Source organism: Trachurus japonicus, chromosome 9 (assembly GCF_045865225.1).
Source record: "Trachurus japonicus isolate A0001 chromosome 9, Traja_1.0".
NCBI classification, from domain to species: domain Eukaryota; kingdom Metazoa; phylum Chordata; class Actinopteri; order Carangiformes; family Carangidae; genus Trachurus; species Trachurus japonicus.
Genome location: NC_140915.1, coordinates 22,718,541 through 22,734,101, shown reverse-complemented (window position 1 = coordinate 22,734,101; position 15,561 = coordinate 22,718,541). Strand labels below are relative to the sequence as shown.

The window sequence follows — 15,561 nt, the reverse complement described above, 5'->3', positions numbered from 1 at the left end:
AAAATGGCCTGTTTGGTTTTTTGGTCTTTTTCCTCCAAAACCACCGGCCCGATTTCAACCAAACCCTTCTGCGTTGGACTCCCCTCGGACCCCCAGATGATATATATCCGAGTTTGGAGAAATTTTGAAGAAATTTTAATTTTTTGGTAAAAAAAAAAAAACGTATACACCCCCACCCTGTCGTCCTTTTTAAAATGGCCTGTTTGGTTTTTTGGTCATTTTCTCCAAAAACCACCCGGCCCGATTTCAACCAAACCTTCTGCGTTGGACTCACCCCTCGGACCCCCAGATGATATATCCGAGTTTTATATCCGAAGAAATTTGAGGTCAAAAAAAAAAAAAAAGGAAACACCCCCCCCCTGTCGTCTTTTTAAAATGGCCTGTTTGGTTTTTGGTCATTTTCTCCAAAACCACCGGCCCGATTTCAACCAAACCTTCTGCGTTGGACTCCCCTCTGACCCCCCAGATGATATATCCGAGTTTGGAGAAATTTTTAATTTTTGGTCAAAAAAAAAAACGTAAACACCCCGCCCCTGTCGTCTTTTTAAAATGGCCTGTTTGGTTTTTGGTCTTTTTCTCCAAAACCACCGGCCCGATTTCAACCAAACCTTCTGCGTTGGACTCCCCTCGGACCCCCAGATGATATATCCGAGTTTGGAGAAATTTGAAGAAATTTTAATTTTTGGTTAAAAAAAAAAAAAGTAACACCCCCACCTGTCGTCTTTTTAAAATGGCCTGTTTGGTTTTTGGTCATTTTCTCCAAAACCACCGGCCCGATTTCAACCAAACCTTCTGCGTTGGACTCCCCTCTGACCCCCAGATGATATATCCGAGTTTGGAGAAATTTTAATTTTTTGGTCAAAAAAAAAAAAACGTAACACCCCCCCCTGTCGTCTTTTTAAAATGGCCTGTTTGGTTTTTGGTCATTTTCTCCAAAACCACCGGCCCGATTTCAACCAAACCTTCTGCGTTGGACTCCCCTCGGACCCCAGATGATATATCCGAGTTTGGAGAAATTTTAATTTTGGGTCAAAAAAAAAAAAAAGTAACACCCCACCTGTCGTCTTTTTAAAATGGCCTGTTTGGTTTTTGGTCATTTTCCTCCAAAAACCACCGGCCCGATTTCAACCAAACCTTCTGCGTTGGACTCCCCTCGGACCCCCAGATGATATATCCGAGTTTGGAGAAATTTTAATTTTTTGGTCAAAAAAAAAAAACGTAACACCCCCCCTGTCGTCTTTTTAAAATGGCCTGTTTGGTTTTTGGTCATTTTCTCCAAAACCACCGGCCCGATTTCAACCAAACCTTCTGCGTTGGACTCCCCTCGGACCCCCAGATGATATATCCGAGTTTGGAGAAATTTTAATTTTTGGTCAAAAAAAAAAAACGTAACACCCCCCCCTGTCGTCTTTTTAAAATGGCCTGTTTGGTTTTTGGTCATTTTCTCCAAAACCACCGGCCCGATTTCAACCAAACCTTCTGCGTTGGACTCCCCTCGGACCCCAGATGATATATCCGAGTTTGGAGAAATTTTAATTTTTGGTCAAAAAAAAAAAAACGTAACACCCCCCCCTGTCGTCTTTTTAAAATGGCCTGTTTGGTTTTTGGTCATTTTCTCCAAAACCACCGGCCCGATTTCAACCAAACCTTCTGCGTTGGACTCCCCTCTGACCCCCAGATGATATATCCGAGTTTGGAGAAAATTTTAATTTTTGGTCAAAAAAAAAAAACGTAACACCCCCCCTGTCGTCTTTTTAAAATGGCCTGTTTGGTTTTTGGTCATTTTCTCCAAAACCACCGGCCCGATTTCAACCAAACCTTCTGCGTTGGACTCCCTCGGACCCCCAGATGATATATCCGAGTTTGGAGAAATTTTAATTTTTGGTCAAAAAAAAAAAAACGTAACACCCCCCCCTGTCGTCTTTTTAAAATGGCCTGTTTGGTTTTTGGTCATTTTCTCCAAAACCACGGCCCGATTTCAACCAAACCTTCTGCGTTGGACTCCCCTCGGACCCCCAGATGATATATCCGAGTTTGGAGAAATTTTAATTTTTGGTCAAAAAAAAAAAAAAACGTAACACCCCCCCCCCTGTCGTCTTTTTAAAATGGCCTGTTTGGTTTTTGGTCATTTTCTCCAAAACCACCGGCGCGATTTCAACCAAACCTTCTGCGTTGGACTCCCCTCTGACCCCCAGATGATATATCCGAGTTTGGAGAAATTTTAATTTTTGGTCAAAAAAAAAAAAACGTAACACCCCTGTCGTCTTTTTAAAATGGCCTGTTTGGTTTTTGGTCATTTTCTCCAAAACCACCGGCCCGATTTCAACCAAACCTTCTGCGTTGGACTCCCCTCGGACCCCCAGATGACATATCCGAGTTTGGAGAAATTTGAAGAAATTTTAATTTTTGGTCAAAAAAAAAAAAACGTAACACCCCCCCCTGTCGTCTTTTTAAAATGGCCTGTTTGGTTTTTGGTCATTTTCTCCAAAACCACCGGCCCGATTTCAACCAAACCTTCTGCGTTGGACTCCCCTCGGACCCCCAGATGATATATCCGAGTTTGGAGAAATTTGAAGAAATTTTAATTTTTGGTCCAAAAAAAAAAAACGTAACACCCCCCTGTCGTCTTTTTAAAATGGCCTGTTTGGTTTTTGGTCATTTTCTCCAAAACCACCGGCGCGATTTCAACCAAACCTTCTGCGTTGGACTCCCCTCGGACCCCCAGATGATATATCCGAGTTTGGAGAAATTTTTAATTTTTGGTCAAAAAAAAAAAAAGTAACACCCCCCCCTGTCGTCTTTTTAAAATGGCCTGTTTGGTTTTTGGTCATTTTCTCCAAAACCACCGGCCCGATTTCAACCAAACCTTCTGCGTTGGACTCCCCTCGGACCCCCAGATGATATATCCGAGTTTGGAGAAATTTCAATTTTTGGTCAAAAAAAAAAAATGTAACACCCCCCCTGTCGTCTTTTTAAAATGGCCTGTTTGGTTTTTGGTCATTTTCTCCAAAACCACCGGCCCGATTTCAACCAAACCTTCTGCGTTGGACTTCACTCGGACCCCCAGATGATATATCCGAGTTTGGAGAAATTTTAATTTTTGGTCAAAAAAAAAAAAAAGTAACACCCCCCCCTGTCGTCTTTTTAAAATGGCCTGTTTGGTTTTTGGTCATTTTCTCCAAAACCACCGGCCCGATTTCAACCAAACCTTCTGCGTTGGACTCCCCTCGGACCCCCAGATGATATATCCGAGTTTGGAGAAATTTAAATTTTTGGGCAAAAAAAAAAAAACGTAACACCCCCCCCTGTCGTCTTTTTAAAATGGCCTGTTTGGTTTTTGGTCATTTTCTCCAAAACCACCGGCCCGATTTCAACCAAACCTTCTGCGTTGGACTCCCCTCGGACCCCCAGATGATATATCCGAGTTTGGAGAAATTTTAATTTTTGGTCAAAAAAAAAAAAACGTAACACCCCCCCTGTCGTCTTTTTAAAATGGCCTGTTTGGTTTTTGGTCATTTTCTCCAAAACCACCGGCCCGATTTCAACCAAACCTTCTGCGTTGGACTCCCCTCGGACCCCCAGATGATATATCCGAGTTTGGAGAAATTTAAATTTTTGGTCAAAAAAAAAAAAATGTAACACCCCCCCCTGTCGTCTTTTTAAAATGGCCTGTTTGGTTTTTGGTCATTTTCTCCAAAACCACCGGCCCGATTTCAACCAAACCTTCTGCGTTGGACTCCCCTCGGACCCCCAGATGATATATCCGAGTTTGGAGAAATTTCAATTTTTGGTCAAAAAAAAAAAAATGTAACACCCCCCCCTGTCATCTTTTTAAAATGGCCTGTTTGGTTTTTGGTCATTTTCTCCAATACCACCGGCCCGATTTCAACCAAACCTTCTGCGTTGGACTCCCCTCGGACCCCCAGATGATATATCCGATTTTGGAGAAATTTGAAGAAATTTTAATTTTTGGTCAAAAAAAAAAAAAAGTAACACCCCCCCCTGTCGTCTTTTTAAAATGGCCTGTTTGGTTTTTGGTCATTTTCTCCAAAACCACCGGCCCGATTTCAACCAAACCTTCTGCGTTGGACTCCCCTCGGACCCCCAGATGATATATCCGAGTTTGGAGAAATTTTAATTTTTGGTCAAAAAAAAAAAAACGTAACACCCCCCCCTGTCGTCTTTTTAAAATGGCCTGTTTGGTTTTTGGTCATTTTCTCCAAAACCACCGGCCCGATTTCAACCAAACCTTCTGCGTTGGACTCCCATCGGACCCCCAGATGATATATCCGAGTTTGGAGAAATTTGAAGAAATTTTAATTTTTGGTCAAAAAAAAAAAAAAGTAACACCCCCCCCTGTCGTCTTTTTAAAATGGCCAGTTTGGTTTTTGGTCATTTTCTCCAAAACCACCGGCCCGATTTCAACCAAACCTTCTGCGTTGGACTCCCCTCTGACCCCCAGATGATATATCCGAGTTTGGAGAAATTTTAATTTTTGGTCAAAAAAAAAAACGTAACACCCCCCCCTGTCGTCTTTTTAAAATGGCCTGTTTGGTTTTTGGTCATTTTCTCCAAAACCACCGGCCCGATTTCAACCAAACCTTCTGCGTTGGACTCCCCTCGGACCCCCAGATGATATATCCGAGTTTGGAGAAATTTGAAGAAATTTTAATTTTTGGTCAAAAAAAAAAAAAACGTAACGCTGTCGTCTTTTTAAAATGGCCTGTTTGGTTTTTGGTCATTTTCTCCAAAACCACCGGCCCGATTTCAACCAAACCTTCTGCGTTGGACTCCCCTCTGACCCCCAGATGATATATCCGAGTTTGGAGAAATTTTAATTTTTGGTCAAAAAAAAAAAAACGTAACACCCCTGTCGTCTTTTTAAAATGGCCTGTTTGGTTTTTGGTCATTTTCTCCAAAACCACCGGCCCGATTTCAACCACACCTTCTGCGTTGGACTCCCCTCGGACCCCCAGATGATATATCCGAGTTTGGAGAAATTTGAAGAAATTTTAATTTTTGGTAAAAAAAAAAAACGTAACACCCCCCCCTGTCGTCTTTTTAAAATGGCCTGTTTGGTTTTTGGTCATTTTCTCCAAAACCACCGGCCCGATTTCAACCAAACCTTCTGCGTTGGACTCCCCTCGGACCCCCAGATGATATATCCGAGTTTGGAGAAATTTTAATTTTTGGTCAAAAAAAAAAAAACGTAACACCCCCCCTGTCGTCTTTTTAAAATGGCCTGTTTGGTTTTTGGTCATTTTCTCCAAAACCACCGGCCCGATTTCAACCAAACCTTCTGCGTTGGACTCCCCTCGGACCCCAGATGATATATCCGAGTTTGGAGAAATTTGAAGAAATTTTAATTTTTGGTCCAAAAAAAAAAAACTAACACCCCCCTATCGTCTTTTTAAAATGGCCTGTTTGGTTTTTGGTCATTTTCTCCAAAACCACCGGCCCGATTTCAACCAAACCTTCTGCGTTGGACTCCCCTCGGACCCCCAGATGATATATCCGAGTTTGGAGAAATTTTAATTTTTGGTCAAAAAAAAAAAACGTAACACCCCCCCCCTGTCGTCTTTTTAAAATGGCCTGTTTGGTTTTTGGTCATTTTCTCCAAAACCACCGGCGCGATTTCAACCAAACCTTCTGCGTTGGACTCCCCTCGGACCCCCAGATGATATATCCGAGTTTGGAGAAATTTTAATTTTTGGTCAAAAAAAAAAAAACGATGGGAAAAGTAATTAATTAGATTACTCGTTACTGAAAAATATAACGCCGTTAGTAACGCCGTTATACTCTAATGCCGTTATTACCAACACTGCACACATGCACACATACACAAACAAACAAACACACAAACACAACACTGTTCCACACAGTAAAATGTAAGCAGTTAGTTGAGTCGCCATGGTAACTTCTGAGGGCAGGCTGCCAATCAATCAGATCATTAGGAAGAGAGGAGTTCTGTGGCTTTCTGCACATGTACACGCAGACAGAGAGACCGTCAGACACACACACACACACACACACACACAGGTTTTCAGCTCACATTCATCAACCTCTCAATTATTTTATACTTCTGATGTAAACATCTCCAACAATTTATATTTTTCTCATGAATTTAAGTTCAGACGTTTAGTCTTTCCAACTCTATTAATAGTAGTACAATTACAGGTGGAGCCTGGGACATAGGACGCAGCTTTTAACATCTATCTATCTATCTATCTATCTATCTATCTATCTATCTATCTATCTATCTATCTATCTATCTATCTATCTATCTATCTATCTATCTATCTATCTATCTATCTACAGTATCTATCTATAAACTCTTTGTCTCTTTTTTTCTCTCTTTTTCTTTCTTTCTTTTAAAAATTCAAAATTCAAAAAAAACTTTATTCATCCCCAAGGGGCAATTAAAAAGCACGCTGAGCAGTTCTGGTAAGATCACAATAAACAGCAAACACTCACACACGCACACACACACACACACACACACACACACACACACAAGTATGAGATAAATAAATAAATAATAAGTAATGCAACTTTAAAGTGCAGTGCATTCATGTCCTTCAGGCCAATCAAGTCCAGTCCAACCCTCCACACAACTTAGGAGGTGAGTGGTGGGTGGAGGGTGATGGGTGGTTGGGTGGGGCTGGGTTGAAGTGACTGGATGGGGACGGGCTGGGGGCATTGGGTGGGGCTGGGATTGGGTGGGGCTCCACACAGTTCTTGGGCCAGCGATGGCTGCGAGTTGAGCAGGAGGACAGCTCTGGGCACAAAGGTCGCCCTCCTTCTCTGAGTCCCAAAGCCATCAATATACAGAGAACTGTCGCTGTCATTGCTACTGAGCCAGGTTTCCGTACTCGTACCTCCGCTGTCCTGTACTCGTACATGTATGTCGCATTAGCTTGTAGTTCGTCTGTCTTGTTCCGTATTGAGCGCACATTGGCTAAGATAACAGAGGGAAGCGGCTGGTGTTTACCTCTTTCCCGTTTGAGTCTGGCTCTCACTCCGCTCTTTTTCTTCCTTCCCCGTCGGGTTCTTTTCCCTTTGTTATCCGGGGCGTAGCTGGATCGAGGGACGTGGAGTATCTCCTCTGGAAGCGTCCCCGTTCCAGGCGCTTGAGTGGCGTGGAGCCGAAGCTGCAGTAGGAAGTCTCTGGAGTACACAACTCGCTGGTTGAGCTCCGTGCCCGACGAGTAATCCGCAATGTGCATAAGTAACAGAAGCACCAGTATAAAAAAACAGGCCCAGGTAATCCATTGCACTTAAAGTTGCAGTCCCAAGACAAAAGAAGCGTAGAAAGATTAAAAAGAAAGAAAGTTAAAAAGTTAAAAGAACTGCTCAGCACGCCAGCCGGTCAACCGCACGAGCAGCGACCCGGAAGTAATGTCACAGTCCCTCATTTGTATTTTACATAACTTCTTTCTATCTTTCCCTCCCTATCCATCCATCCATCTACCTCTTTCTATCTATCATCCCCCTCTCTCTTTTTCTTCTTTCTTTCTTTCTTTCTTTCACCCCATTTCTTTTTACTTCTTTGTTTCTTTCTGTTTTTCTTTCTACTCCTTTTCTCTTTCTGTTTCTACCCCATTTCGTTCTTTCTTTCTACTGCTCTCTGTATATCTCTCTCTTTCATTTATCCACCCCAATATCTTTCCTTCTTTCTTACTACTCCTCTGTCTCTTTCATTCATTCTCTATTCTCTTTATGTTCTATTATTCTGTTTTTCTTACCTTTTTCTTTCTCTATCTACCCTTCTCTCTGTGTCTTCTTTCTTTCTGTCCTTTTGTTCTTTCTTTCTTTCTTTCTCCATCTACCCTTCCCATTTTCTTTCTTTCCTTCTGTCCTTTTCTTCTTTCTTTCTTTCTTCAGCTCATTCAGCATTGTTTCAACAATTTCTTCAGCTCATTCAGCATTGCTTTCAGCATTCACACCATTTCCATTCTTGGAAATGTTTTTTCTAGTTAGTGTGAATGCTGGAAGCATTCACACTATTGTTATTCGGTTTGGCCATTTTCTGCCTTTCTTCGTCATGTAACTAGTCCTTCATACTTTGTGCTATTTCAACAATTCAAATATCAAAATGTTCAGCCTTTTCGGGACAGGTGTGCTATATCTTTTCTCTTTTCAACTATTCATACTTTTTGCAATATTCAACTATTTCTGATTTTTTTTTTCCCCATAGAGAATGCATTGGAACAGTCTTGAAACTCTTCAAATCTTCTTACTTCTTTCAGCCTTTAAAGCGTCCACATACTTTCAGCTAGAGACTTCATTCAAATTCTGAGTTGTAGACAAACTTCTAATGTATTCATCCTGTATTTACAACTTTTTCATAGCTTGTACCGTTTTTGAGATAAATCCTTTAAAAGCACATGAGGATTTCTGACAAATTTCACACTTTTCAATGAGTGTGTATGGGGTTGGGTCAGAGTGAGTGACATCATCGTTAGAGTGAGAGGGATCGAAAAAACATTAAGGATTTTTTCTGGATAAATTGCCAGCACGGCCACAAATTAAACTCTAGACACATGATTTCCTCACCGGTTTGTAGCCACACTTGTCGTGTCTCATTTAATGTGTTCAAAACAGCAGACACACTTACAGAATTGTCTCTGTGAGCCTAATTGTCCAGCTAGACCCGCTCCAGTGGCTCATCCACTTCAATATAAAAGTAGGAGCTGATTTTTTTAGAAAAGCAGAAATGCCCCCCTTTTCTACCTTGCGACCCTGAGAAAAGTTTTTGCCCTACAAACATTTAATGCACATCAATGTGCTCAGGAAGGTCTCCTCTCCCAGTAGTCATGGCCACATTCTGATAAGAGTTACGGTTCTCTTTTTATGGGCTGTTTTGGGAAGCTGCACTGAGCTCAAATCTCTCTGCTCTGCTCTGCTCTGTGTGCAGTTGGTCCAGCTGTAGCGGCCAGCTCGTTATCATGTCTATTAATAGAACAAGTGCAGGTGCAGCCTGGCCGCTCGTTAAGATGTTTTTAAACACAGCCCCACACACACACATGATAAACCAGACTGACAGAGGATGTCCACGCACAAACACAGGCATCACACTCACACAGACAGACACACACAGACACTCACACACAGTCACACATGCACACATACACAAACACACAAACACAACACTGTTCCACACAGTAAAATGTAAGCATGGTCGTCGCCATGGTAACTTCTGAGGGCAGGCTGCCACGCAGGTCTAATCAATCAGATCATTAGGGAGAGAGGAGTTCTGTGGCGCTTATCAACAGTTTTACTTTCTGCACATGTACACGCAGACAGAGAGACCGCCAGACTCACACACACACACACACACACACAGGTTTTCAGCTCAAATTCATCAGCCTCTCAATTATTTTATACTTTTGATGTAAACATCTCCAACAATTTATATTTTTCTCATGAATTTAAGTTCAGACGCTTAGTCTTTCCAACTCTATTAATAGTAGTACAATTACAGGTGGAGCCTAGGACATAGGATGCAGCTTTTAACATGTGTCCTATCTATCTATCTATCTATCTATCTATCTATCTATCTATCTATCTATCTATCTATCTATCTATCTATCTATCTATCTATCTATCTATCTATCTATACCCCTCCCTATTTTTTAACCCCTCTGTCTCCTTTTTTCTTTCTTTCTTTCTTTCTTTCTTTCTTTCTTCTACTCCTTCATTTGTATTTTACGTAACTTTTTCTATCCTTCCCTCTCTATCCATCCATCCATCCATCCATCTACCTCTTTCTATCTATCATCCCCCTCTCTCTTTTTCTTCTTTCTTTCTTTCTTTCTTTCTTTCTTTCTTTCTTTCTTTCTTTCTTTCACTCCATTTCTGTCTTTTTAATTCTTTGTTTGTTTGTTTGATTGTTTCTTTCTTTCTTTCTATTCCTTTTCTCTTCCTTTGTTTTTACTCCATTTCTTTCTTTCTTTCTTTCTTTCTTTCACTCCATTTCTGTCTTTTTACTTCTTTGTTTGTTTGATTCTTTCTTTCTTTCTTTCTTTCTTTCTTTCTTTCTTTCTTTCTTTCTTTCTTTCTTTCTGTCCTTTTCTTTTTTCTCTCTTGTTTCAATCTTTCTTTCTTTCTTTCTTTCTTTCAACAATTTCTTCAGCTCATTCAGCATTGCTGGAAGCATTCACACCATTTCCATTCTTGGAAATGTTTTTTCTAGTTCTCCTTCATCTTCCGGACACTTTTTCGATTCGCTACTAGTCCTGCAACTCGAAGTTGCAGGACATATTATATATCAAAACGTGCGTCTTGATCGGGATCGCTGTGCTATTACTTTTGTCAACAGTTTACGAATTTTTCGCGACATAGTCGCGAAAAACTGCGCAAAAATTTTGCATGTAAGTCAATGGGACGGGCGGAGAAAAAAAAGCGAAAAAGACCAATCATTGGAGTTTAACAAACGTCTACTGCTCAGGCATACTTTCACCTAGAGACTCCATTTAAACTTTAAACAGTAGACACAAGTCTTGTGTATTGTCGTATTACTCCACGTTTTGATAGGTCATATAGTTTTTGATCAATCCCTGATCAATGACCATGATCATTTTTGGAGAAATTATGAGTTTATAATGGGTGTGTATTGCATGGAATGTTCGTGTCAGAGTGCGGGACATCATCGGTTAGAGTGGGAGAGAGTGAAGAAACATTCTGTATTTTTTCTGGATAAACTGTCAGCACGGCCACAATTTACACTCTACAGACATAATTTTTTCAGAATTTGTAAGACAAACTTGTTATCTCTCATGTCATGTGCTCAAAATATCAGAGAGACTTACAGAACTTACAGAATCAGCCTCTGAGTGCGGCCACGTCTGTCTCTGCTCCTCATTGAGTCCAATACAAATATTTTCTGAGAGGAGCAGAACGGCCTGATGTTTTAAAACTGCCAGCGTCGCCAAAATATTTACTGTAGAAACACCAAATCGTACCGAAATTTTCAGTAAGTCCTTAGAGCAACGTTGATCTGTGTTTTGTTCTCATAGGAGTTACCGTTTTGTCATGCTAAGCCTAAATGTGAGACCGGTTTAGAGGCAGAAAATGGCTCTTTTTCTCCACGTTTCTGTCTGTCTCAGCCTGCGGGGGCCCCTATCGCCGTGGTAACCTCTTTGATCCTCAGGCCAGAGCTCGTTAACTTCATAAACAATCCACCTGGCGCTCGTTTAAATGTTTATAAACACAGACACAGCTAAATCAGACTGACACAGGATGCAGCTACTAACTAACTATGTGTCAAGTCAGTCACACACACAGACTCTAGAACCAGCTTCATGTGATTACAGTCACACACACACACACACACACACAGTTAACCTAATGTGATTACAGCTCCTCCATATCAGTGCTTATAGAAAGATGATCATGTGTTTGTCTGATCAGCTCTGTCTTGACCTTAAGATCGTGGGTTTGATTCCCATGTTGACAGAGATGGCACAACCCGCAGTAGCTCCCGTGGCCCATTCAAAATTTCCCGAGAGGAAATTTTCTAGTTATGATTATTGTTATGAAAAAGCTAAGCCTTTTTTATATATATAGGCTATAATAAATGAATTACATGGTGAAAATTTTGTTGTAAATGAGAGCAACAGTAAAGGATAGTGGAGGAAGAGAAACATGTGATGTCAAAGTGAAGTTATAATGGGGAAAAAAAGAAGTGTGTGCCTTTATTATTATTATTATTATTATTATTATTATTATTATTATTATTATTATTATTATTATTATTTATTTACTTTTTTTTTGGGGGGGGGGGGGGTCCACTTTTTGGGAAAAAAGAACCCCCCCCTCCACAAGGCTGGCTACGGGCCTGATTAGGTTGGGTAAATTCTGGTTTATGATGGCAATCATGAGGCTTTTTTTTTTGTTCCGATTTTACTTACAAGGGTTATTTTTTAACATAACAGTCAGGTCAATAAAATTGTGAATAGGCCTACAGATTAGAATCTGAATCCCCATGAGAAAATGTAGCATAACAGTGCTCCATTTCACACAAATAGCCTAACAATGGGCTAATAAAAAAGCTACATAATCAGAGTTTGAGAACATAAACCCTATAGCCTACTGAATATTGATAGGGTAGGTTATTGTAATAGATATATTGAGATGAATTACCAGATCTGACAAAACTGAGACCATCTACATGATGATACCACCAGAGATTCATGTTTGTTTTCTTCTCATTAGGTCAAGGCAATATTCAGTTTTGTCCAAAAATTGAACAGCAACTGATTTCAAGCATATTGCAAATTCTGATGTAACTGTAACCACACATATTGATATGCTCATATGTGAGTGTGTTTAAGTTTAGAGAAGACTGAAGTCCATTGTTTATGATAAGTTATCTTGGTTGACAAGATAGACATCAACTTTTGTCTTACATGTCTAAAGGAGCAATCTTTCAAATGCCTCTAGTGGTGTCTCTGACAGCTGAACTGGCTTTGACTAACATGCTGAATGTAGCCTAATGTTTGTCCCTTTTCCTCACCTAGGTCCACTCTGAAATGATTGCAACCTACGCTTTATGTGGATTTTCCAATTTTGCTTCACTGGGAATGTCAGTTGGAGCGCTGTGTGAGTGCCATCTCTGAAAGCTGAGCACCATCACCTAACAGCTAATAAATTCATGAAGATTCAAACATGACAGACAAATATGTTCTAATTTTAATCCTGCACACCCCAAAGTTTCAGCCACACATAGAGAAATGTAGTTTACAAGATAGAAAATCAAATGTGTCTTTAATTTTTTTATGGCTGGCACAAGTGGGCGTATGTGGCGAGGAATCCATCTGTCACAGTTAAGGGAGTTGCAGTATACTCAAAGTAGAAGTTAAGTCTCTTTCATTTTCCCTGTAGCTGCTTTATGGACTGGGAAACAAAGGGACATTTAGATAACCCACCCTTATTCTCCAAAATAGGCTATCATATCAGCAAATCTACAAAAGATGCTGAATCTACTCATGATAACTGCATGTGATTACGCACTAGAAAATAACATTTTGACAGTGTTGACAGGAAAAAGACTCCAATGTTGGCAATGTGCTGCAAAGATTATGACAAAATTACAAGTTTAACATTTGCAACATTCAAGTCATCTAATGTGTTGAACAAATAGTCTGGCCTACTGCTACTTTTGTTGCACTAGATACACTGTAAAGATGGACTGTCAGTCTATAGACACACAGGCTGTGGGTTAACCCATTTAAATGGGTTAAAACAATAAGGCCTATCTGTGTATTTGCATATTGAGTAGGAATCAGAAAGATCTGGTCACAAGTGGGCATGTAAGACACAACATGGGGATTCACTTTAATGACAGGTGTGAGCTGTCCACTTGTGGTGGATCACTCAGTACAGTGTTGTGTTTTTCCAGCGACCATGGCTCCTGAGAGGCGATCTGACATCTCGAGTTGTGGCGTGAGAGCTCTGATTGCAGGCAGCGTCTCTTGCTTCATGACAGCTTGTATTGCTGGTGAGTTTTGAGTCAATTTTATGCCTCTACCTGTCAGATATGATGTAACAGTTTCCATATAATGAATGCTGTTAGGGCCTTATTCTGTCCGTAAAACATTCTTTATTTATTCATTATCCATGATGGGAATTAAGTTGATGCCACTACAGCATTTAGTGTCTAATTTACACAACTGACGCCATTAAACCATGTAGAACAGTGGGCTCCTGGGCACAGACGGGCAGTAAAAGGCCCTTGATCAAACAAGCAATACATACAAGTGCATAGTTTGTTAAGGTTTTGCGGAAATTCATTGTGTCTCTTTATGAATGTGCGTTACAAGCTCATTTCATTTCTACATGCAAGCTGAGATTGTTGTGAGGACAATGTGTAATTAACGCATGTAATGAAAAAAATATCTATGAAAAAGTTTTATCTGCACATTAGAGTTCTACCAGTCAATCAAGTGTTTTTTTTATTTGTATGATTGTACATTAATGTTTTGGTTTCTAGGTATGTTGTACATCCCTGATCTTGACTGCCCACATTTCCTGGGCACAGAGTTCAGCAACCACAACGTGACCATCAGCACTCAAATGGTCAACTGTTGCACGCTGCTATATAACAGGTGTGTGTATGGACGTGCTTTGTCTTTTGGAAAATGAAATTCAGAACATTTATATTAAATATTGTTGATACTTCTTTCTAAAAAAGCCACAATTCATAAAGTTTTATAAGGTTTATAAGTTCTATTGTGACTAAATTATTTACTTATAGGTCAGTTACAGGCTTTTTATATCAGTCCACGGTTATAAGTTAGCAATGATAAAAAAGAAATCAGGGTTGCCAAGTTTGGAAAATCATCCACCTTTCTTATCTATCAAGCTAGCTCAATAATTCTCCTTGATTAATATTTGCAGTTGCAGACCTGATGTATCATATAACATATTGGAATTAGCATTTGAGTCTTGAAAGTTTTTTTTTTACGTAATTAATGGTTCATGTGATTCAGTGTCTGTTTGTGTCTGTGTGTATGATTTATTTGCAGTGTGAATGAGCCGGGGAACATGACGATTGGAGGGGGATTCAGCCAGAGCAGTCTGGAAGGCTGCTGCACACTCACACCCCCTACACACTTCAACTGCAGCTCAGTGCTTTGAATCATTAACAAAAACACACACCTCACTCGTAGAAATGTGTGTTGCATTTTGTACAGTTTTGAGACAAAGTTGTCATTCATTGGTTTTGTCCAAAAATATATTTTCTAGTCACACTAATGTCAAAAGTGTGTGTGTGTGTGTGTGTGTGTGTGTGTGTGTGTGTGTGTGTGTGTGTGTGTGTGTGTGTGTGTGTGTGTGTGTGTGTGTGTGTGTGTGTGTGTGTGTAGACCAAAATCCTAAAGCACAATGATCAGACATATCAATAAATGATTAAGTAACATTTAAATGTAAATGTAAAGGAACACATTATAAGTCATAGTATAGGCCTACACTGCATTAAAAGACTGAATGTACTGTAATAAACTGTACCAGGAACATCAGCTTTAATACTAAAAAAAAAAAAGAATACCGTAATTTAATTTTTTGATAAGTTGTTGAATCAGCTGTAATCTAAGTAAAAACTCACCAGTATGCAATCATACAGGATGGACGCCATTTGAAATGTAATGAAATGTACACTTGTACATGTGCTTTTATTGCAGTTGCCACAACGATTTTTTTTAACATCATGTGCTACAGAAGCTGTCCATCATTTCTGTTAAATATGCCATGAATATGTGTCATGTTTCACTTTTCCATCCCCTGTCGATGATATGACCGATCATTACAGCAGTAAGTAGAAGCATTTTATTCCTTGGCCACTGGATGTCAGTAGTGTCTTCTTTTCCTCCAAACTTACTTAGGGCCACCAACAAGCAGTCCGTCATTCTGGTTTGACTGGCAGACCAATTGTCCAAGCAGTTGACTTATTAATACTACAAGAAATGATGGAGTCAAACCACCTGCTGAACAAAGAGGGCCATGTCAGTGGTGCATATTTCTACACTGGCATGTGTGAGTCAAGCATGTAGTCACAGAGAT

General features: G+C 40.1%; 1 protein-coding gene across 2 annotated transcripts in view; it reads left to right on the top strand.

Moving 5' to 3' along the window:
* LOC146981421 (solute carrier family 28 member 3-like) overlaps positions 1-14,664 on the top strand; it is a 38,172-nt gene extending 23,508 nt beyond the window's left edge. For both annotated transcript variants that reach the window (XM_085788163.1, XM_085788162.1), the window contains 4 exons: positions 12,522-12,603; positions 13,403-13,501; positions 13,994-14,114; positions 14,529-14,664. In XM_085788163.1, the coding sequence (XP_085644289.1) occupies positions 12,522-12,603; positions 13,403-13,501; positions 13,994-14,114; positions 14,529-14,640 (414 nt within the window). In that variant the 3' untranslated portion in view covers positions 14,641-14,664. The remainder of the gene's footprint in view (positions 1-12,521; positions 12,604-13,402; positions 13,502-13,993; positions 14,115-14,528) is intronic.
* The last annotated feature ends 897 nt before the right edge of the window (positions 14,665-15,561 follow it).